We start from the raw sequence: 24,189 nt of genomic DNA, 5'->3' as shown, positions 1-24,189 counted from the left end.
CTTTTGTATGGATTTGTAGCATCTTGTATGAACTAAATTTCAACTACTTCACTTAAAAATGCTAGACACAAACATCTGAAGCAGAAGTTGAAGATGAGGTTATGCATGCTCTCTGCAAGTACATATGGAGCACTCACAACAAGCCAAGAGTCTAAACTATTTCCTTTGAACTTGATGAGCACAGTATGCTTCAAGGAACACAAACCATGATATGGTTTTATATAACAAGCTCCAAGCTTTCAGTTGTACACAAAATCAATTGGAAAATGAACTGCAGAGTCAAGGCATTGCTTCATGTGAAATATTACTATCCAGTTAAGTACTGGATGAGCTCTTCTGCTACGCTGGATCTGTGAAGAGCCTGTAACCTTTGCATTCCTGGGGCTCTTCCTCAGCTAGGATCAAAGTTCAGATGTGTAAATACAGGTGGGGAGCATCTATCATTCTGCAGCTTCTGAACAATGGTCCTCTCCCCAGTCTCCATCTGCAAATGAGGAAAGCAAAAATGGCTCATCAAGTTAGAGGTTATATTTTTTTCTCTGGTCTGTGAATGGTAACAATAAATGTCCTTTGAGGCTTGCCTACGGCCTCACAGCAGTTTGGAGTAGTGGGACACGGTTATTTCCCTCACTGCAGCAGACCACATAGTACAGGAGCATTACTGCTACCAGTTCTCCCATTTCATTAACTAGTGAGGTGAAGACCCTCTCTGTCCCCACCCCTTCCCTGCTTTGGCCCTGGGGACTGTGTGGTTTGTCTCCTAGTTCTACAGGAAATGTTTTTACAAGATCCACTGTATGAAAATACTAGAATATGGGAAACAACTAATGTATGTCCATGTGTAATTTAGCTCACTAATGTATTGGTTCCTGTAGAAATACCAAAACCTAAGATCATTAGGAGTTACTTACACAATCTGAAAATGAGCAGTGGTGTCCAACTGCCTCAGTCACTGACACTAGCAAGACAAATGCACTTCCTGTTTCCTTTGAGTCTTATTCCCTCTCTCAGGTTAGACTCTCAAGCAGGTCCTTTGGTACAGTAACAGGCACAAGAACTGTTTGGTGTTTACATTAAGAGAAAACATATCTTAGACTTTAAAAAAATATTTTGTGATAACCATGAAAAACGTAAGAACCATCACCTGAAGTATATCAGCTAAAATACATAGTCACTATCTATCAGCACTGTATATAGCTAAAGGAGAATTGAATACATTAGGCATTCGGTAATTATGGAATACATATTAAAATTTGGTCTTCTATTTGAAAGTAAGGTAAGTATAAAAATAAATAAATGACAAAAAAAGACAGTAATTGCTATCATGCATCATCTTGGCTGTCATTTTATTTTCATGCCAGTTGCAAGAAAGCTCATGGATCAGGTCAGACTGGTGAACAAGTATTTAATCAACGTTGAGCATCAGTTGAGGAAGAACATTATATTATAGGTAAAATATAAAACTTTCTATAGGGATTAAAAGAAGCCAGCTTTCACTGCTTACATTTGAAGATACATGAACGAATGCATTTCAGTTATTTTTCCAGATAAAAATATTTTTTACTAAGAACATGAAGCAAGAAAAATATGGGAGAAGGGCACTGAGTGAACCACAGAAAATGAATTGATAAAGGTGACACTCAGTTCCCTAGTTCCCAACACTGCACAAAAATCTTACTTGGAGATTCCCAGGCTACCTCTATTTTAAAGGTAGTTTGCCTCTAAGTATTGCCAGAAAAAAAAAAATCTTAAGCAAGCTCAAATATGTTCTTAGAGGCTGTTAAACAAGCACAATAAAATATCTGAAAGTATAATTTTCTCCAAGAAATGTGATTCTTTCACCTTTGTCCTACATTTGTTTTTTCCTTCAATTGTAGATACAAAAAGAATTAACCCCCTTTCCTGCACCTTCTCCCCCGAGAAAAAAAGAATTATTCTGGTCAGTTCTTACACTGATGCAAAACCACACTGATATAAACAGTCATGATAATTTATTAGCTGTAGATTTTTCTCTAACTAAACTCAGTGGCTTCCAGACTGTTTTGTATAAACAGCTCTATAAACAGATATCTCTTAATCCAGCATTTTAACATGAAAGAAGTACCAGTGTTACTTCCAACTCAAAACTTCAAGAATAAGAAAATCTCAGAAAATAAGTGGAATAGTTATCCAACATATGCCAAATAAACATAATGAGAAAATATTTTGGAATAAATACATATTAAACACAAAACACATATAAACCATATATCCTGATGAATTACCACAATGTTTTTATTTTTACAGAAAAGAGCTGCAAGAGGTGGGTTTGGGTTTTTTTTGGGTTTTTTTGCTGTTCTCAAGACAAATCAAGATTTGTCTTGAGATTTTTCCTAGCAGCTATCTCAGAAAGCATTTAATACAAGTCACACTTGAGCCTTCACAAACAAGAATTTTAATTAGCATTCAGCAATTGAGTTTGCACATCTGATGTCTTTACAACATAGACTGGAGAACTGCATCAAAGTATATTTATGTGGTAATTGCTATGGTCAGGAGTTCAGTGTTTCGGTTTATTTCAGAAAGCTAATGACCTTGTAAAGAAACCAGGAAAGGTAAACATGCTCCCACCCTGGAAGATTCAACTGTTCCCTGTAATCATGTTGGGGCCATAACAGCCACTCATTTAGGAGCACCCCTCAAGACAGATAGTAGAAGCTCAAGATAATATTAGAAAAGACTCTTCAGGTAAAGCAAACTGAAGCATATGAAACAGTTTAAGCCAGAAACATAGATGTATCTCTACTGCCAACACAGAGATCAACTTCATTTTTTTGCACATGACAGCAGGTGACAGAGTCACTCCTTTAACAGGGAATGGGTGTAGCCGATTCAGTTTCATTGTCCATTTTCAGATTTATCTCAAACCACAACAAATGCAGTGAGTAAGACAGAATTTGAACTGAAGGAAGTAAAACCAGGTACTGCCAGGACAAATTTTTCTACTTGCTAACCGGTCATAACATTTTCACTATAGCACAAGTAGCCTGCTTGTCCTATCACTATAAGCTGTGCACTAAAATTCTGAAAAACCTAAGAAGCATTCACTTGGGATACTAACAGCCCCAAAAAAACCCAGCGTTTCAAGGTACTACAGTAGTAGACGAGGCCTATCCCACTTCCCTGTAGCACAGGTTGGGAAGCAGCTGACCAAGGTCAGGGGTAAACTAGGTCCCACAGTATTTAGGCTTCAGTGATCCTACTTTATTTCTCACACAGCTGAAGATGCAGATTACCATCAAAGCTGTTGCAGAGCAATCAGCAATTGCATGACAGCCCCTCTGCACTGATTCTTCAGTGAGTACTGTGGCTTGCCCAGCTGTGGAAGGCAACTAAAAGATACCATATATATTTCTGCTGTGATACACCCAACTTCATAACATCTTCACTTGTCTCTGTCTGGTCCCTTGCTCCAATTTCCTCTCAGGGCTTTGCTCTACTAGACAAGTCGTCTTTGTTTTTCTGATGCTTTAGCTCAGTTATTACTCATGCCATGCATTCTTGTATCTTTTTATTCTCTGACCTTTTGTTTCTGCTTATTCCTGTTCTCCCTTGAAGGTGCTCTGAAGGTCTCTGTGGCCTGAGAGACCTGTGGTGCTCCTTAAAAGTTAGCTTTCTACCCTGGTAGTGTGAACAGGCTAGTTCACTGTCCAAGCCCATGCGGACACGGTGCTCCTCCCTGAGAGTTCTAGCTCAACATCTTCCAACATGAAGGTATTAGTAATTTGCTTACCATAAACTAGTGAGAGAATACCTCATTGAATAGTGTGGACTGTACTTGCAGACTTTAACCAAATGTGGAAGGTGACCTGCATACAGTAGTAAACTAAACAGATGATCCTTGCTGAGCAATTGACTGGTGTATCAAAGTGGACTGGCGCTGTAATCACACTATCCTTATAAATACTGCATTGCACTGTAATTATTTTAGGAAACCAGTGAGTTACAGTTCCTTCAGTCTTACACAGATTACAGTCAGTGTTAACAAACTGCAATCAGTGAAACAGGAATATGAACTGACATATTAAAGCCTACCTGTAAAGTAGAGGAGCCTGAGAACACTGTATTTTGGTTCTGTCAATTCTTTGCTCATCAGCAATTTTCTGGCATGGAGTATATTGCAGGAATATAGAAGTTCTTGTGATCTTTAAGAAGGGAAACAGATCCGGGGGAAGTATAAATATCCAATTTAACTCAAGTTATTTCACAAACATGGGAACAAATTACTCATATTTTGAGTCAACAGAATAAGGGCTAAGCAAGTAACAGGCAAGGAACTGTCAGGAAGAACTTGTGTCTGACCTGGATATTGGAAAGAAAAATAATTAGTTTTCTTTCCAATATCAGGGATTAAGGTAGTACATGTCATGTATCTTGACTTGAACAACTGTTCAATAAAAGCTGGGAGAATGCAGTGTAAATAAAACCACTGCAAGACAGGAAAATTGTTCTCAAAGGAGTAATTGTTCCCTGACAGAGTGAAAAGAAGTATTACATTAGGTATCAAAAAGTAAGAGAAGGACAGTATCACGCAGCATTCTCATAAATTATTTACAGTAATTAGGGAGTATGTTTACTAAATTTTTAGATGACATCTGGCTAGAAAATGCTGCCAACTTGTTGGAGGACAGGGTTAACATACAGAGCAAAACTAGAGAAATGCCTTAAAGGCCAAAAACCCCTTTCAGACACCAAACTCTGACATGTAGGTAGGAATAACTATAGAGCAGAAAAAATCAGGCTAATTAACAGTTCTAAGAGCAAATCTGATAAATAGTAGACAAGGAAGAGTGTAAGAAATTATGATTGCAAACTGAACATGTTAACAATACCAAGCTGTGATGGCAAGTGTCATACTATTATGTGTAACCATGAACAGAGCTTGCAAATTGGATGAAAACAAAAAAATCTTGCTGCTGCTGCTCATTTTATTTCTAAGACTGTAGTCTGACTGCCATGTCTAAGATTTCTAGACAGATACTTGGTGAGAGTTCAGGAAAGAGCAAGAAAAATGATGAGCACATTACAAACAAGGGAAGACTGCAGGAGCTGGGGTTGTTTAATATACTGAAGGAAAGACTGTGGGAAGGTTCAGACAACACGCTTTGCATATATGATCTTAGCTGCCACAGGTAAGAAATTAAACAGTAGTTGTCATGGAACAGTGTATGCAACATTCCTCATAGGGAATTTCCTTTATGGGGCAGATTGGCTAGTTTTAGCCTGATGCTTTGATGCAATAAATATTGCCATACGTAATTTTTAAGATTTCAATATGCTGCATAGGAAAGTAAGTATTCACAAAATGCCCAAAGCTACTTGGATTACATAATTAATATTTCAACACAGAAATGTAATGTCTAGTTGCAACCAAAATAAACCCAAACTTTGTACACTGGCGCTGACTGCTACATAATTTCTTGCAGCAAAACAGTTTAGCAGCAAACACAAGTGATTTATTTTACAGCACCTTTTTTTTTCTCCTATATTTCCTTCAAAATTCTGAAGTGATTGGAAGTAACATCTTTATGTAAATTGATGACTTTAAAGAATAATGCTTCTAAATTAAAAAAATGCTTCATATCTTCATGTGTATCAGTTCCATAAAGAATATTTCAAGCTATATTTTATATTCAAGTCAGTAAGACAGACATTATAATAAAACAAATCAGCTTGCAAATACATAATTACAGACTAAGAATTAAAATCCATTTATCCACCATAACAACGGTGAACTGCAACTTATGATGACATGGTAGCTGAACCGGAACAAAAAGTTAATAATTATAAAATCATTTAGCTTTATTTATTAAAATCCTTTGATATTGCTACTGGTCCAAGTAATGCAGAAGCAAACATCTCCAGATATTCACGCCAAATGGGAGCAAAGGTTTTCTTTTTCACTTGCCTGAAGTAAGTTAATGTTGGACATTCATTTTGAAAATCATTATGTATTGCTATATACTGTCTTTCTATGTATATTAAACAGCAGCACCATCTACTGGTCCAGAAGATCCTTTCAAATTTTAGAAAAAGCTGTGGAGAATGATCCAGCCATAATAATGCAAAATGCTACTAAGAGTAAAACGTAGTTTTTCAGTCCCTGGGTAGGCAAAGGGAGAGAAAAAGAAAAATATCAGGCTGTTATAACAGATACAACTTCACAAAAAAACAAGCAAAATAAATAACCAGGGTTTCATTTTATGACAAAATTCGTAAATTTATTACACGAAATGGTAAACTTATTACTCGTTCATGTTTGTAACATACGTGCTGTTCAAAACAGTTTAATACAAGTAACATATAATGCCATACACTAAAGTAAAATATAAAACTAATTCAGCAATTTTAAAAAGTATTTTTAAATGGCTTTGTCTACTTTCAGATTATTTTTAAGTAGTAAGCAGTTATGAAGACACTATTCTAAGAATGCATGGAAAGAATGAAAGATTCAGTGCATCACAGGCATTTAGATAATGAACATGATGGTCTTTTATTGTGGTGCAACATTAATCTGCAGTGCGGGAGTAAAAGAGACTTTCTAGTTCTGATGAAGGGATGCCCAACATATTTCACAGTGTCTCCAAAAATACTGGGAAAGATGATCTCTAATGGCAAATTAGGTACCTGTGGATCCTGGACAGATTAGCTAAGGGAACCTGAGAATTACACTGCTAGCATTCAATGCTTCATATTTCACTAGAAAAGTAATATCTGCCATGTATGTTAACAGCCAGTAAATTAGCTTCTTCTAGGCAGTCACTGCTGTATTGGTTTAGGGTGTCTGCATTATACTGTAATTAGCAATGCCAGCTAACCTCTGCCTCATTTTTCAGTTCTTTGATGAACTTGACCTGAAAAGTCTAATCTACTTGTCTATGTGATTACTAGGACAACTGCTCATTCTCCTGCCCCACTGAAAGAACTGGCTCATATAAATACTGTTTTCAGGCTGTGCTTGGCATCCTGCCTCCTGGCCCTGATACAGTCTTCATTTACTCTCAATACAGCTCATATAATTATAGAATTTAAATTTTCATTCCTGTAAAGATTTGTCAGTTTTTCAGCTTTCTTGGAAACCTTAATATTGCATGATATGACTTTCAGCTTCATACTGAAATACTTGTAAGGAGAAGAAATCTAAGAGATACAGGTGTATACCAATTCATACTGTTCCTAGAAATAAAGACAAGCAAGAAAGACTAGGTAAGAGACATAGTAAGATTACCTTGATTTCTTTAAATACAAGGACTCCCCACATTGAAGCAACAAGACCAGGACCCTAAAGAATAAGATTCATTTGTACATTAAATCATCATGAAATGCACCATCTTCTCATGATTGTTCCCAGGGTGGTTGAAATGTATCTGGATAACAAATTCAGGCCTTTACATTCCATATAATTATGGCACTCATGGCAAAAGCATAACTATCACTGCAATCTTTATGAAGTAAGACACAGTAAAATCTGCAAGAAGGGCTAAAGAGACAACAGACTTTATTTATTTTATTTCCCCCTCTCCCTAACCCCAAGAAGGCACAATTTCTTTCTAAATTATGCTGTTGAGTCTGCACTGGCTGTTACACTTTTTTAGTAGGCTCCAAATATGACACACTTAAGTCCAAACTAGAGTTGACAATGTTACCACATTTCAGAGGACCATCCAGGTTTACTGGCAGGTACCATGGATATTCCTAACATTTCCTTTATTAGCATGAGTAACTAGCTGAACAAAGTTTGATTTTATCACACAGTATGGTATCAAGAGACTGAAACATAAAATGTGTTTCCTGTATAGCAGGCATCTGGACAAAGCACAAAGCCAGCCAGATAGATGGGTCAGGAAAACTACTGGTTAGCTATGATACTGTTGTACAGATTTCCCAGCCAACAGCGAACAGTGATACACAACGATAATTTCCAAGCACTCCTGGTAATACACTTTTCCCCCTGTGGGAGTAATGACTGGAATTTTCATGACTGATGAGAAAATGTTATCTGAATATGAAGGAAAAACTGGCTCTATTAATGCTCCCCATTAGAGCTGTTTTAAGAACCACTTGACAGATGTTTGGATAGTGATCTTCTCTCCGTCTTCAGTACAGCTGATAGAACACAGATTTAGGCCAGCAGGAAACAGTGTCTCATGCTGAATGTATTTGTGGGTGCTGTTTCCTAGTGAAATTGCCAACTATTACTTGAATAATAGCTAAGGTGTTATTTCATTTTCTAAATAATGTACGCTGCGAGAGGAATGTATTTTTAAAATTAAACAGACTGTCAAAGGCATGTGATGAATAACTGTCTGAAATTTTCTCTAGGGTGAAGAAAAAAAGCAGTTCTGAACCTGTGGTCCAGATAGGCGGTTTCTCATCAGTGTTGTCCTTAAATTTTCATTTCGTGATTTTACATCCTTGCCCTTTAGGCATGCTGATAACTAAGTTACTTAAGCTGCTTTCCATAAATCCTTCAATTTCTAATTAGAATGATCCCAAGTCTTTTTTTATATTGCATACTGCAGAGTTTATTCTGATTTACTGCATCTTGAGGCAAAGCTTAATCCCCATTAATGTTTCATTAGTTTGCTTCCAAAATAACTGCTGTTCAGTAAACTTTGTTTTCGATATTTATGAACTCTCATTTGCCAGAAGTTACCCACCTTTGCACCACCATCTAGTAGACTGGCAAGAAACTAAACACAGAGTTTATTTTTACCTAGTGATGAAATTTATGCAACTTCTGGATATTAACAGTGTTTTAAATGTAGAGTATCATACACAGGATTAAAACAGACAAAATGGGCCAACCTATTTTTCCCTCATTTGCATAAGAACATTATTTTCAGCAATATATGATCTGTTCTGTTTGCTCAAGAGCTGCAAAAAGAAAAAATAGCCGATTTAATTAAGGAAAATGATTGCTAGAGGATAAAAATCACAAATGAAAACATCCAGAACAAAATTTACTTCTTGGGATGAAAGCATAAAATATTTTTTTTTTAATCACTTCAGTTTACTATTTAGAATTGATATAGTTCTGGTTTCACAGCCTTGACTTTTATATAACCTGAAGACTCACACTTTCTATTCTTCTGGGCTTTTTTTATGCTTGGCACTGACCAAGATGGTGCTTGGCACAGTCATGTATGTTCCTAAAAACCCAAAGGCTGTCACAGACAAGCAGAACATGCAATGTATACTCTTGATTAAAATGGTCTAGACGTCATAATTTCAACTTAATTCCACAAATGTGATGGAAAAAAACCCTTTCACTGTTAATTCTAGTCACAGATTTTATTTTTTATATACTTACTGCAGTAATTATTGGAAAGCTGACCACAGCACTGAGATAGTGATTGGCTACGAACCAGCAGCAATTGGCTACTGCCCAAAGCACACCAGAAACAAACCCTAGAAAAATAAATCCCAATCAAAAACATGCACAGCAAGGTATAGACAGCAATTTGTGGAACATTTGTATTTATAGCATAGTACAGAAACCGCATGTATGTATTTTTTTAACTACTTTAACAAGCTGGCTCTGATAATATAAACCAAAGCTCAAGGGACAAAATCAGCTACATCAACTGAAGTAGCAAATTAATTAAAGTTCATATTTTTCTAGGCAATGTGCTCTCCACTCTAGCAGTCAGCTTTTGAAAATCTGCAATGTCATTTGCTCCAGTTTCAGATTAGAACAAAATTTATCATTGCTTCCTAACTTTAATGAATTAACCAAATAGGAGTGATCTTTCAAAAGAGACAAAGGTCAATTGAAGAGACTTGAAAGGCAAACTACAATTCCAACACATAGCTTAAACTGATTACTTAAAACAGTCACAAGTAGCTGAACTTAATTTATAACTTGAAAACTAGTCATACCTGGCAAAATAGCTTGGGGATAAACATTAGGTTTATTTTTCCTGACTGCACAGTAGATCAAAAAGTAGACAGTACTTGTAAGAAATATTCCACTGAAGTGTGCAAAAACATAATCCAAATCTAAAAGAGAAATCATGAAATTACATTAGTCTGAAACATCAGTTATTAATTTTAACTAATTTCACTGACAGCATGCACATAGATAAAAACCCCATATAGTGCTACTTCTAACAACCCAAATTCAATTGTGATTGTGACCAACATAGCTGTGAGTCTGACTGGATGGATGTGGTCAATTACATATATATTAAATGTGAATTAACTGTTGTGTTAACCTTAGCATTTATTACAGGCTTTTATATATTTCTGTGAGTTGTTATTTTTGGAACTCTGTTAGTCAAAGTACTGAATAATTTATTAAAACCTCAAGAAAATCCTCAGGTGAGGCTAGAAAACTGGGGGGAGGGATTTTACATAACTGCATCCTCTCCTGACAATCTACATTTGTACTCCTGTATATAGGCTTATTTCTTTTCTGTATATTTAAGGGCAAGACAACTGCACATACTGTAGAAGCTAAACACGGCAGAGTTTTGTCCTTTTCTTATCTTGAAGAATGTATCACAATTCTGATCACCATAATCAATAACAATAATCCTTTATGGACTTTGTATGCGTTAAAGAGATCGCTTCTGAACAACCTGGTCTAGTGGAAGGTGTTCCTGCCCATGGCAGGCGGGTTGGAACTAGATGACCTTTAAGGTCCCTTCCAACCCAAACCATTCTATACGTAGCAAGGTGATTGCTGTCTCCTTGGAGTTGTAAATTCTCAACAGGACAGGCAGCTATAGTAATGTTAACATCTGTTATGTCTAGCTGGGGAATATATAGGCTGTAGTATTCAAGAGAAATTGTATGCAACATAACAATTTCTTAATGGCAGTATTATGACTTCTCAGCAATATGTTGCTCTTAAACTGCAGCTAGTATTACCTGATAAGACTATACACTAAATCTTAAGAAAAAAATTTCTGTGGAAATGTTTGAAATCGGCAATTAAGCTTATGTAAAAAGGATTCTGTTTCAAAACCTACAAGGTTTTAATTACTTATATTGTTATACATCTCTTCTCCACATGAGTTATGATCAACCCTCTTCCTTTACTGATGTACTAATTTGGTAACTGGAAAGCTTGTGCCCTTGTTTACCTCTTGTTCCAGACATACAAACTTTGCATTTTGAGATTGCTGGTATTTAATACCTTCTGGAACATAGCTATGAGTGAAGCATGGTATCCTCTGGGCTGTTTCTCACTGTTCTTTTAACAGTGCAATGCATCTCTGAGAAAAAAGAGAGTGCTAGTACTATGATTATGACAACATATAACGGTGCAAAACTGGTATGCTGTACAACCTATTTTCAAGCTTATCAAGAATTTCACTTTATGCCTTTGAAAAAGCAGGAGAACACAAAAGACTGACAAAAAAAAGTAGAAGTGATCTATTAGCCTTTACCAAACTGACTTGCTCCTGTGTAGACAGTTTCATTTCTTCTTCCATGATCCTTGATGTAAAGTACTGGTACAAAACTGGAACCGTAGAGTATTCCAGCTACTACAGCTAGGCTACATCCTCTTTAAAAAGAGCAAAATTTGGAAAAAATAGCCAAGTGTTACATAAAAAAGTCAATAACACATTTAAGACAAATCCAGTATTGCAGTTAAAGACTGTGTAGGATATGAAAATTGCGAGCAACACCATAAAAATAATACATTTTAGCATATTTTTATTTTCTAGTGTGGAAATGGTTCAAAACAGTAACTTAGTTTTCCAACGCTTTGTGGCCAAGTAATACAAGCAACTGCCCCAAAAATCTACAGTATAGATTAATGACAAGAAAATCCAACTAACTAGGATTTCCTGAAAGCAAACCTAGGAGAAAACAAACAAACAAACAAACAAATTAAAATGCTCCTACCCCCAGCTGCACTGTTGAAGTCTATATATTCTTCATAACTCTCCTGAGGTTCACTCCCTCTTTAACCCCCAGATTCTTGACTGTTTCAGTTTCCCACACTGGCCTCTTGCTAGCTGCTGCTTCTACCTTGAAACACTTCTATCCCCCTACCACATCACCATGCCTTCTCCAGATGTATTCACTTGGAAACCACACCCAGAATCATGCTATTTGCATAGGCTCCTTCTGTGCTGGAGTGCTAATCAACCATGTGATAAAAAGCAGTTCTATGACTACATAGTTGCTATTGATATTTACTTTGCCAAATGATTGTTCTGTTACAGTAGTAACTAATACTTAATTAGTAAGGTAAAGCACACTCAACAGTACAAAGGAAACAACCTAATCAGTTGTGCAGCTTCATATATAGGTATGCATACTATAGTACCTTAAAACCTGTAATTTATTAGTGCATGACTGCACTAGAAAAACCACAAGATGAAAATTCTGCTCTTAACGCTGTGTTCAGTTACTTTCTCTGGCTACTTGGCCTGTATCAGTAAGAGAACTGTTAATAACTTACATGAGTCTCTTTTTTGCCGGAGAGAGTCTGTTCACCCATGAATCATCAGAGGTACCTTCAGAAACATTAATGGACTGCAAAAACCCAAGAGTTTTCATACAAGTTTAGTTTAAAACAAATAAACATTGTATTAAGCAGAACAGTTTTTCTCTAATAAAAACAGAAACAAAAGGAATTTACAGAAGTACTCTCAAGAAAGTAGAATAATTTTCTTTTAATAAAACAACTAATAATTAGATCTACCTACGCTGAAGTCTGCAAATTTGGATATGCACTTTGGGTTTACTACATAATAGAGCACTCACTAGCATTTTGTTTTAATCTGTATGCGGGTAGATCTGACCTTCAGAACTTGTGCTTGCTGAAATTTGATAATCTATAGATTTTATTTATAATGTGGGTTTGCCTTTTGTTGATAGCTCTGGTGTTACTATCAGAATATTGGGCCTATTTGCAAACAGGGAAATTAAGGCCTGTCTGCAGCATAAAGTAATTGCAACATTGCTTTATTCTAATCCTTTAATTGGCTTGTCTTCTATGATTTGTCTGGTAGACTTGAACCTCTAGTGAGCATCGATCACAGCTAGAAAACTTTGAGGGACTCTGTTCATGTAGCAACCGAGTACTGACCTACAAGAGTAAGGGACAATGGTAGTAAGAACCTATTGTTCTCTATCTTCTGTTGCCAATGTGGCACCCCTCGCTGACCTCCAATCTGTGCCACAGCTGATGCTAAGAATTCTCTTAGACATTTTCCTGGCTCAGTAACATGACAAAGATTTGGTGGATAAGAGTTATACATTGTTGCCTTTCATCTAAGTACCCTCCCAGTTGTATAGTTAAGTTTTAATTAAACTTGCTTCTTCTTCTCAGATAGGAATGTAACACACTCTGTCTTTTATATGCTGTCTGTCATAATGAAAAGGAACTTCTATGTCATTTACACCTCACAATAGAGAAAAAACACTTGGAAAAACCTTTTCTGTTGATCACATTTTGTTTTATATACAAGATTTTCAAATTAATCATAGAATAGTTAGGGCTGGAATCAACACATAATTATGTAGTTTTATGTAGCCTACCATAACTGCTAGCAAATCTGGTTAATATTAAGCATTTTTTTGTTTTGTTTTTAAATGGATATATACTTTCACTGCTGTAAAATAACAACTGTACTTACACTTTCTCTCAGTAAAGGCGTGCTTTCTAATGAAGTCGAAGAACTCTGGACTTCAGTTTTTATAAAAAGAAATATGACAGCACTTAGAAGAGAAAAATAGACCAATAAATACCAGGTCAGCTCCTAAGGACATAACAAGCAGCGTCCAGAGACAAAAGCTGTTATTCGGAGGCATACTACTTTATTTTCATTATTGCCTTAGAGTCACTTCAATATATTTAAAAAATGCAACTGCTTTTAATAGTCGTAACAAGTGAAAGCAAATAAATAGATTAGTCTTTGTATCACTTCACAGATCTCTCTTCTATATAACAGGATTGAAATGTCTCCTTTCTACAGTGTGTAGTTACAACCACGTGTTAACAATGTTGCTTTAGTTAACACTGTCTTTTTGTACTAAACCACACATACAATGGAACAGCTGCCTGAAAATTCTGTATGGAACAGCTTAAACCTGCACAGCACTGGCATTGTTCTCAAGGAAAAAAGTTAGTTTTCAGTTGTCTGTCCTACGTGAGTGAGGAAATAGTGCTCCTACAGGGCCTCATGCGTATGTGGAAGGAGAAGAGGGATTGCTCAGTTGCGCTCCAGTGCACTAAGTAAGTAAAACAAAGAAGAAAGGGTAACTTTACTGCTTGCAGGTAAATATGTGTAATCAGAACACACAGGATCTGTTTTTTATTTTTACAAAAGATATTTTAATGATATAGGAATTCCTTCTCATAACTGTTAACAGAATGTCTCCATTTGAAGAATGATTCATCTCCTACTAAAGGAATAAGGGTAGGTATAAAAAGATGTCAGCTTCCTCCAGAGGGACTAGAAAACTATATACAGGTTCCACACAGGAGGCTAAAATGAAATATATGCTTTTGAACTCTGCAGAGCAACAGACACAGGCGTTGTGCAGCTTGCCAGGAAAACGTGTTTGGTCACAATCTTTTTCCCTGTTGATCACTTCTCCATGATATCTCAGAAACAGGCAGGAAGCAGGTGGTGAGCTGAATGAACTCATCAGGCAGGAATAACAGTACTGCTACTATTTTCTAAGTATCTCATAAAATCACATGCTACATGTAACAGTAATGGGTAAATAGCTGCAGGCTCTTCAAAAAGAGGAAGAGCAGAAGCAAAATTCATTAATCTAAGGCACTGGCTCTCCCCTAGCAATCAAGAATGGCTCCATCATCTCCATGTTCTTAACACACTTCTTTTCCTAAAGGCATTACATTCAGCTACTGCTTAGCATGCTTATGGCAAGGCTATTGCCCCTTGGATTTAGGGCCACCATTATGTTCCTGGAAAGGCCTTCCTGGCCACCCAGTCAGAAAGCAAGAACACTGCTACATATCAAAGACCATCTTTCCTATGTGTTTGGATCAATATGAGCACTCATACAAATAATATAAACAGAAAGCATTTCAGAAGATCCTAAAAGAAGACATCGTTTGGGAGTTGCTCTAAGTGTGGTTTAACAGTTACAAGACAAGGAGCTATTAAGGACAAGAAATAATACAAAGCCTCTGGCTTTTCATGGACCTTAAAGGAACTGGGAAGGGGTCCTGGCGCATATTCTACAGTTCAGAGGGAAGGATTTATACCCCTGAGTGAAGTCAGATCAGAAATCTTCCTCACCAAGATTCTTCTAGTCAGTGTTTCCTCTTGCAAAATTTGGGGAAAATGAACTATTTGAACCACTTTGCTAGGGAGATAATCAGCATATCACTGCTTTGCCTTGAACATGCCTACCAGCATAAAAATATATTTCTGTGTTCGTGAACTACCATTTCACCACTGTAGTGGGTATTGTACGTTTCTATTCTGACCAGCTAGGTATGGATAGCTCATAAATTGAGCAGTAAATCAGTTTCCAAGAAATACTTCAAAACATGTATCCTCTAGTTAAATTGTCCCCATGGTTATTAAATATGTATTTTACATTACAGGTATTTATTATAAGAATAGGTTTTTACCTTAATAGTGAAAGCCCAGCTCCAATATAATTTAAGATTGGTCTTGATACTTCTTCTGGGTCAATTCCAAACCAACCAAACCTGAAACAATCAGTTTCACTTAGTTGCCTTGACTGCATACAAATACTTCTATTATAACCCAGTCTTGGAAATCTTTACTCATATAAATAATTCTGCTTGAGTTTATATTTTCAATAACAGATCAGTGCTTCGGCTGGCTTGTTGGCTACATCGACTTTACAAAAAAAATCTTTAATTCACATTGATTTTTAAAAATCTATTTAAAAATTGAAGTTGATTTAAATTATCAGTCCATGCTGTAGAACAAAAAATACTAGCAGAGTACCAGTTTTACATTTAACAAATACATTATTTATTCCCTCAATTATGTTAGTGAGGGAACTCACTAACTCACTGGGCATTCATCCTCCTAACGAGACAGAGGAAACACAAAAAGATAATTAATTTGCGTACTTTCCATTGAGATGAAAAAAGATATTGTATGTATGATAAATCCTCTTTATTGGTGATAGTGTTTTCACTGCAGTCATTAATGATGAACTGGCAACATTAATTACATATGACTTGAGATTTAAACTAACTTACCTTGAACTTGCCCAACCTGTCAGCAAATTAAAAGAAGCCCATATCAAAAGACCAAGAGCTAAGCCAATAGTTTTAACAATAGGGACAACTGTAACATTGCCTGAAATAGAAAAAGCAAAATTCAAATCGGTGAAAAACTAGACTGTAATCTTGTATATTTTTGCTTTAGATTCTGTGACTATTCAGAAGGCAAAGAAATTTAGGCAACCAAAGGTGGTAGGAAACAGTGTTTTATAAAAATAAATTTATTAAACTTGCTTCTTTCCTCAATACCATTTTAAAAGTTATTTTTGTGTGAATTTGCTGTATAAAATAAGCATAATAAAATAATGTTTTCTATAAGGATATAGATCCAGTAGTAGAAAAACTTTAAAAAGCCAAACAGCTACCAAGTAACTATTACCTTATATACTGACAAATTTTTATCACTGTTTTTTTATTAAGAGTTAGGATTACTTTGGGTTTCAAGAAAAAGAATTTCTTTATCCTTACCTGTAGCCCACACAAAACCCCCAACCATAGCCAGAGGCCAAAACCGCGGGCAATTCTGGATTAAATTGACTACCAAAGAAACTATCCATATAGAGGCACAGAGAATCCACTGGAAGAACATGCCTATGGAAAAAATCAAATGCACACAAAAGAGAACTTGTAGAATATTACATGTGTGAATATCTTAATATACAAATAAATATATTTTATGATAAATTAAATAAATAATAAATAAATAAATGAATAAATATATAAAAATCTTATAGCATTTTATCTATGCTTTAGATAAAATAGTACAGAAAAATATGAAAGGTGCCCACCTCCTTTGTGCATTTCAGGGAACCATGTTACAATATATTCAAAAGATACATTTTAGGATGGGATGTTATAATTCTGTCAATCTTTTCCTTACCATGCATTCTTCGTATGCAGCTGCAGAAGATATTTTGCTGGATAAAGTTTAAACAAACCCTGATTCTCAAACACATGAAACTTTTGACAGGTTTCTGACAAAGAGGATGTTCAGTTCTGCAACTGCAAACTTCTCCCACCACCCTAGTAGCAAGTAACACAGATGACTGCACATGACAAAACTCCTTCAAAGCTCAGGGCTCAGGCTCTTCCACTAATCCAGGACACTGAGGATGACAAAACCTCTGGACCAATCTCTTCTACCTTTGCAGATTCTCTAAGGGTCAGCAAGGCAGACCTGCTGACTTTATGCCAGCTGAGCAAAGACTTTTGCTTTGAAGTATAGCCTTGCCTTGTTAGGACTATATTGGCACAAAGAAGAGAGAGCGGTTATATCCAGCCTGTAATGCAGATACTATTATTGCAGTAACACAGTGGCAGATTTATTGACCTAGGGATCTGTTAATTGACTATGCACCACATAAAGGTGTAAAAGTAAAGTGTTAAAATTCCAATTAGGAAATAGAAGTGATTGTTTCCTCTCACTGACTCACCAGATCAAATTGAAATTTTCAATTTTTGATGGATTTTATGTTAGGTCCCCAATGGAAAGGCAATACTCTGAAGTTCAACAACTTTTACAATATAAATAACATATTTATTTGAGAACCCCCACAAGGGTAGAAAAAATGAAATTTAAATTTTCATTGTGAAATGGTCATGAAATACACATCATCACTCTTGAAGTGCATACCAACACATAAAAAGGCTCTCCTAAATACACTAGGATTGCCACATCCTAAACCAATACACTACTGCTTTCTACCACAATAATAGCAAAGAAAATTAAAACATTAAGGTTGTTTATAAATCTAACTATAGAAACTCTCGTATTTGCTGGCAAAATATTATTCTTATTAGCAAAAATTACCAAAACAAATAAAAGAATATAAGTAAGCTTACCATCACCAGTATCAAATTTCTTAACAGGCACAAAGTTTGTCCCAAATAGAAGGACAGCTACTGTGGACGAGGTAAAGCCAATAGCTAGATCTGTTCCATTGCTGATGTTAAAGGTACTGTAAGTTTTCCCAATGTTCATCTTTGTTCTGAAGGTGCCTCTTTTTGTGAAGTTGTCTTGCTGAGGGACCTGGTGGATTCTGAAATCAGAGAGTGGAATTAGACATGGGGAGTATTAAGCAACCTGGTCTAGTAGAAGATGTCCTTGCCCATGGTAGGGAGGGCTGAACTAGTTGATCTTTAAGTTCCCTTCCAACCCAAACCATTCTATTACTCTATAATACCAACCTAGTTCAGAAATCTGAAACTTAAACAACCCTACTTATCAATCTCTCAGAAGCTGGGCAGAACAGGGAAGTATACTGTAGAACCCCACAGAAAGCTGCCATACACCATGAATGAAGTAATGTAAGAATAGATGCACACACACATATATCACTATCGTGTGTTTCATGATCAGCTTCACAGAAAAGCATGTCTAAAACCACACAATACCAACGTACAGATGCACTCAAAGGTTATGAGGACTTGAATTTGAGAGACCTGACACTTTAGTGAGATGCGGTACCAGAATATTCCTTACTCCTGTAGCCAAAGTGGGCGGTCACACTGGGATGAGTGAAAAAGCAGGGGTTAGACAAAATCTTAATTGGCAGAAGAAGCTATAGCAACATGCAGCCCTGCTTCCTGGGTGTCAGGAACTGGCACAGAGATTCTACAGATGCCACAGTGGGATTAATATAGGATCATAAGATAAGCACAGGGATTGCTCTAGCTGATACAAAATGTGAATAAAGGTTCATTTTTTTCTGTGGGTAACAAAGAAGCTGCCTCTAAAGTTTATTAGTTCATTCCACATCACTGTAATAAGAAAGGCAAAGCCTTTTTTTAATCCCATAATATCTTTTTCTTTGAATGGGAGATTCATCTTGAGGTTACACTCAACAGAAGTACTACATACATACTTTAGATACAGATTCTGACTTTCACAGAAAAAGTGGCTCTAAGGACAACTATAACAATACGATCTTTGCATACACAACCTTAAGACACATGTAAAAGACTAAATATAAGAAAAGCGTTTGGAAATTTACCTTCAAATGGCAGCAGCATACCTAATATGCTGTGAGTATAAAGGGGCATATTTATAGAGATACACATGCAATCCTGTTGTTGAAGCAATGCTATTTATACTGACTCGAATGGCATCTTAATGTAGTCTGACATTCCCCAGAGTAGGTGGACTAGCTACTGTCTGGAGGAAAAAAACTGAAATAGGATGGCAGAAATTTTGCTAAGTCTTGTAAAGGATGCTGTGACTACACTCTCTGCACAAAAGGAAGAGTCGAGCTGCTGCACACCCTTTCATCTTGCTTTACCCTCCAGCGTTACCTTCTCTGGAGTCTTTAGGACACTGAGAAGTGCATCTGCTGACATTGTGCTTTTACCTACAGCTTACACAGGGCCATCGGTGTCAGCTGAAATTATTTATTTGCAGTAGCAGGTGAAAAGTTCAATCCAGTAACTAATATAACCACTTAGTTTCTATAATTTTTTCCTCTTAAAGGGTGTCAGTGTATTTTTGAGTACTTAAAAACACAGATGACATTCAGAAGACACATCTGGAAAGTACAACAGCACAGGTATTTTCATTTATCTTATCATTTTTTCCTTCTCTCTTCATCTTTCCTGCTTACTTAGAGGATAAGATTTCTCCAGGAAGTTTTCACTGTGTTTAAGACTCCTCCATAAAGCATGACTTATCTAGGACCTGTAGACACTAAGCAGTGCAAATAATAATGCTGGGATTTCTTCAAAGACTGACTTCACAGGCTAAGAAACACTGTGATACTACATGAATGGATTAAGAAAGATAATGGTTTACATCAGCTATCTTCATTCCATCAGCCATGCTTCACTGAGTGAATACATTCAATTCATTTAGAGGACAAGTAAGGCACAAAAGGTGGGCTTTGTATGGGAAGAACTTCATGATGTTAAGAACATAGAAATAAATCTGATTACCCTGCATCTCTATGAACACTGGAGTCAGTACTTTAGCCTTTAAATAAATAAGTCACTATTCAGGCAAGATACTAAGAACCTTTCAAATTTAAAGGTGTTTATCAGCCTTTTTGATTTTTGTTTATGACAAAGAAATGTTACTTTTAAAATATTTCAGTTCTGTATCTACTAAGAAAAAATCTGGATGTTGAGGGGCAACGTATTTTTCTGCTTGCCCTTTATCTTCCAAAAATCGCTATATTGTGCACACTGAAGACTGTTGCACAACTGGAGACCCAACATCATGACACCAAAAATGGAAAGGAAACACAACTTCTAACTAACTATGGAAGAGCATGCTTCATTCAGACTGTTTAAAACTGTAACCTTCCAAATTTTGGGGCACTGAGCTCCTAATTTGTCTAAATTTCAGGCACGGCTTTCAACTCCATTTTAAAGCCTTCAAGAGACAGCTCAACCAGACAAGGCCTGAAGCAACCTGCTCTAACTTTGTTGATAGCACTGCTCTGAGCATGCAGTTGAAGCAGATGAACTCCAGAGGTCCCATTCAGGCTGAGTTACTCTACAACCGTATGTTCCTCTGTCAAGAGCAAACAATGAACAGACATACAGCTGCCTTTTTTGCTCATCTTTGCACATACTTTGCACATCACAGAGCTTCAAAGATCACTAAAAGCCTCTTCTCTACAATCCCATGTTACTGCCAGGTGGACTTGCAGCATATATGCCTCCAAAGAGTACAGGCTACCAAATGCTAAACCAGCAGCACTTTCAGAAGCTGCGAAGATACTACAACATAGTGGTTGTATCTGCAAGTCAAGCAGAGACAACTGGAATTGTTGCTGTTATTGAAGGGTTCTTTTTGCTAGGTAGCTCTTACTGAAGGGCAACTCAAGCTGCAGAGGAAATACAATCTGATTTGGTTGGCACATGTTGCCCATATGCTACTAACTTCACTGGTTTATCTTACTGGAAGGTTGTGATCTGTATTTCCCCTGTTTCCTCAGAAATATGACACCATTTTCTCCCTTTGCACAGAGACACAGCAAATTACAACACTCACAGCAACACACTGCTGCCATCTCCACAGATGAGCATGAAATCAAGAAGCCTGCCCTTGAGAACTGTCACCTCAAGATAGATTCAAGCGGTTGTCAAGATACTAAAGAAACTGTTTACACAAATTGAAAGGTATTTTTAAAGGCTGCTTGTCACACTATTTATTTGTTTCTCCTATCATCTATTTGCCACCATGGGTGGATACTTTCATCCTTATTTTGGCAGACTTCCATCAGTCCCAGATGGCTCAAAGCGCCATCCTCAAGTGACACCACAACTCCTTGCTAGCTGCTCAAGAAACGTTTCTTCGCTTCCCTAAGATGAATGCATTTGAAGGCCCTTCTTTGGGCAGTACTTTCAGTAAAGGAAACATGGAAAAACACGCAGCCGAGCGGATGTTGCTCCTACTGACGCTAACACGCCCGGGGTTGGCTCCGCTGGGCAGGCCCAGTCTGCAAGCGGGACAGGCCGAGGCCGCCGCTAAAGGCAGCGCCAGGTCCTGGCAAGGACAACTGGTCGGCAGCGCGCCCCGGCAGGGAGCTCGAGAGCCCCCACCCAACGCGGCCACCTTTCCCGGCCGCCGCGGCCTGTCTCATAGCGCTCCGCTCCCGCCGCCAGCGGGGAGGCGGCCACCAGTGGGCCCACACCGCCTGTTCCCTCGCCTGAGCCTGCCGCTAATCCCCGGCCCCCGCTGCTGCCCGCCCAGCTCCCTGCCAGCTACCGCCACGGTCGCTCACAGGCCTGCCCCGCCGCTCCGGCCTCCCGTCCGGGCCTCACCACCCGCTGCACCGCCCCTCGCCTCGGCCCGCCTCTTCGCCACCGCTCCCGGGGCCGGGAGAGGGTGGAAGCAAGCGCAGAGGGCGAGGCGGCGTGCCGCGCCCCCCTTGTCCGCTGATGCCCTGAGGCCGGCAGCCGCTGCGGCGGCGGTGCCGGGCTGCGGCAGCCCAGCGGGTGGCAGGGGCTCTCCCGGGGCACCGGCTGCCCGTCTGGCGGAGGGTGAAACACTAAGAGAAATGTTAAATTTGGGCAAATAGGGCGTGCTAAGAGCTTCTTCACGCCTCCCCACCCTGAAACGCGGCCGATGAGACCGCTACTTATGCTCAGTGGAAGTGCACCTGTGTACTTCGCAGGCCGCCGCTGGTACCGTGCTGCGCGCCCTGCTTTGGCCGCAGAGCACGGACACGGTTTGAAGGCAGGACGGCTGCCCGAGGGGGACGGGTGTCCGCAGTGCGGCTCCTCCCTCGGCCCGGAGGCCTCCCCGCCCGCTGGGAGCTGCCGTCATGGTTTGCATGATGTCAAGAAGGGATTTTTGCAGATTTCCCTGTAAGGATTTGGCCCAGACCGGTTAAAGCGCAGACTATTAGTCAGCATGTTTAGTCAGGAAGCAAACATTTCTCTCTGTCTTCTTGGTGTACAGTTTCCAGATGGCAGCCCAAATTCATCTCCTTACGAACACAGCACAAGCCTTCTAAAGTAATGCTTCATCTTTTGCAAATCAAATCTGCATTATCCATAATAAGGACATATGGTTTTTTTTTCTCCAGTGTAAGTTCTCAGTCCAATGGGTTCAGTAAAGCTAGGAGTGCACCGTTTATCAGTCATTTTAATGTAAATGTCTGCCCGTGTGACATTTAGAGAGATGAACTGCAGAACATCTCTATGGAAACAATTCAGCTGTAGTGCATCCAAGAGGAACAACATTCCATATGATAATCACAAATGTAGCCTGGGAAGAAAGAAATACTTTGTATTTTAAAGGCAATGTGTGTCTTTGTGTTACATTATTTTATTCAGAATAAAAGAAAATGTTAGGAAAAACATTAATCTGTTACATTGAACTGCCCGCACATAGAAACCGAGAGTATGCATAATAAGGACCTTAACCTGAAACTACATCCTTCCAGGTGTCCAGGGACAAAGAGGGGCGATGAGCTTTGGCTTCTGAAGCATCCTGATATTGAATAAAACGTTTTCAAAAATCCTGCCTGTGGTATCATTGGAAGAATGAATCTCAGAGGAGTCACTGGCAATGACTTCTAGTTACTGTCTCTGCTCCATTTGAACTAACACTCACACATTCCTCGCTGTTCATCTATACCTTGCAATTTCTTCAAATCATGCTGGGTTTGGAGCATTATTTTTGTCATTAACGCAACAGTTGACATGACACTGATGGTTTGAATGAAGCACCTCAAATATGGACACATTCTGACTCATTCGTGCTGTTTGGTTTTATTGAAATCATAGGTTACTGGAGTTGAAAAGTATGTGGGAAAGGAGGACCATGAATGCACAGTATTTACTAAAATGGAAAATGGTCACATTCATATTTCAGAGCCTTCTATGAATATCACAAGTGTCCACTGAAAGAGGGTCTTTTGTTGCAAAATGCTCTACAAACCAGTACAAACAATATTTTGTTCTTTGCTGAATTCCAGCAACTTCTGCAGATATTACTGCAGTGGGAATAACCAAACAGAGACATCTTGGAAAACTAAAAGGAAATAAGCATCTTTAAATCCTGTATTGTTTAAAACTGAAATGACTGAGTGGAGCAAGAAGGAAGGGTTAGATGAAGAAATAGGAGATGTATTTAAAATACAAACCTGATACTTGTAAAAACTGACACCATTCTGGCATTTTGGAGAACAACATACTACTATGTAGCTTTTTGTATTAATAATGCATCACTGTGTTGTTATAAATTGTTTTCTCTGTGTTTTTCTTCAGTTCTCCAGGTGTAGTATTCACTGTCCCTAAAGGTTGTACTTAGTCTGGATTAAAGGAAGGTCACTAATGAAAAAAGTTGTAGAAAAGGAGTATGAATAATAATTCAGAAAAGTAAAAAGCTGTACTTGGTAGGATTAAGAAGGATAGAGGTGAAAAGCTATAGGAGATTGCACAGGGGAGGATGTTTTATGTTTAGGAACACAGGACTTGATATTCCCGTGTTCCTAACCTAA

At 38.0% G+C, this 24,189-nt stretch overlaps 1 protein-coding gene across 4 annotated transcripts; it reads right to left on the bottom strand.

The window, feature by feature from the left end:
- Positions 1-2,250: 2,250 nt before the first annotated feature.
- On the bottom strand, positions 2,251-22,424 carry TMEM144 (transmembrane protein 144). Of its 4 annotated transcripts, none has more exons than XM_065693476.1 (12): positions 22,342-22,424; positions 18,086-18,282; positions 16,712-16,834; positions 16,220-16,319; positions 15,614-15,694; positions 13,641-13,722; positions 12,461-12,534; positions 11,436-11,554; positions 9,922-10,041; positions 9,353-9,450; positions 7,268-7,321; positions 2,251-6,142 (listed from the first exon to the last, which is right to left on the bottom strand). In XM_065693476.1, the coding sequence occupies exons 2-12, from the start codon at positions 18,222-18,224 to the stop codon at positions 6,059-6,061; spliced, it is 1,074 nt and encodes a 357-aa protein (XP_065549548.1). In that variant the 5' UTR covers positions 18,225-18,282; positions 22,342-22,424; the 3' UTR covers positions 2,251-6,058. The 4 variants fall into 4 exon arrangements, with proteins under 4 accessions (XP_065549548.1, XP_065549537.1, XP_065549519.1 ...); XM_065693465.1 differs by lacking the exon at positions 22,342-22,424 and adding an exon at positions 21,964-22,104; XM_065693447.1 differs by lacking the exon at positions 22,342-22,424 and adding an exon at positions 21,889-21,974.
- Between the last annotated feature and the right edge of the window lie 1,765 nt (positions 22,425-24,189).

This window comes from Lathamus discolor, chromosome 1 (genome assembly GCF_037157495.1).
Source record: "Lathamus discolor isolate bLatDis1 chromosome 1, bLatDis1.hap1, whole genome shotgun sequence".
Classification (NCBI taxonomy): domain Eukaryota; kingdom Metazoa; phylum Chordata; class Aves; order Psittaciformes; family Psittacidae; genus Lathamus; species Lathamus discolor.
Note: the sequence above shows the minus strand (reverse complement) of the source record. Positions and strands in the feature narration are given on the sequence as shown.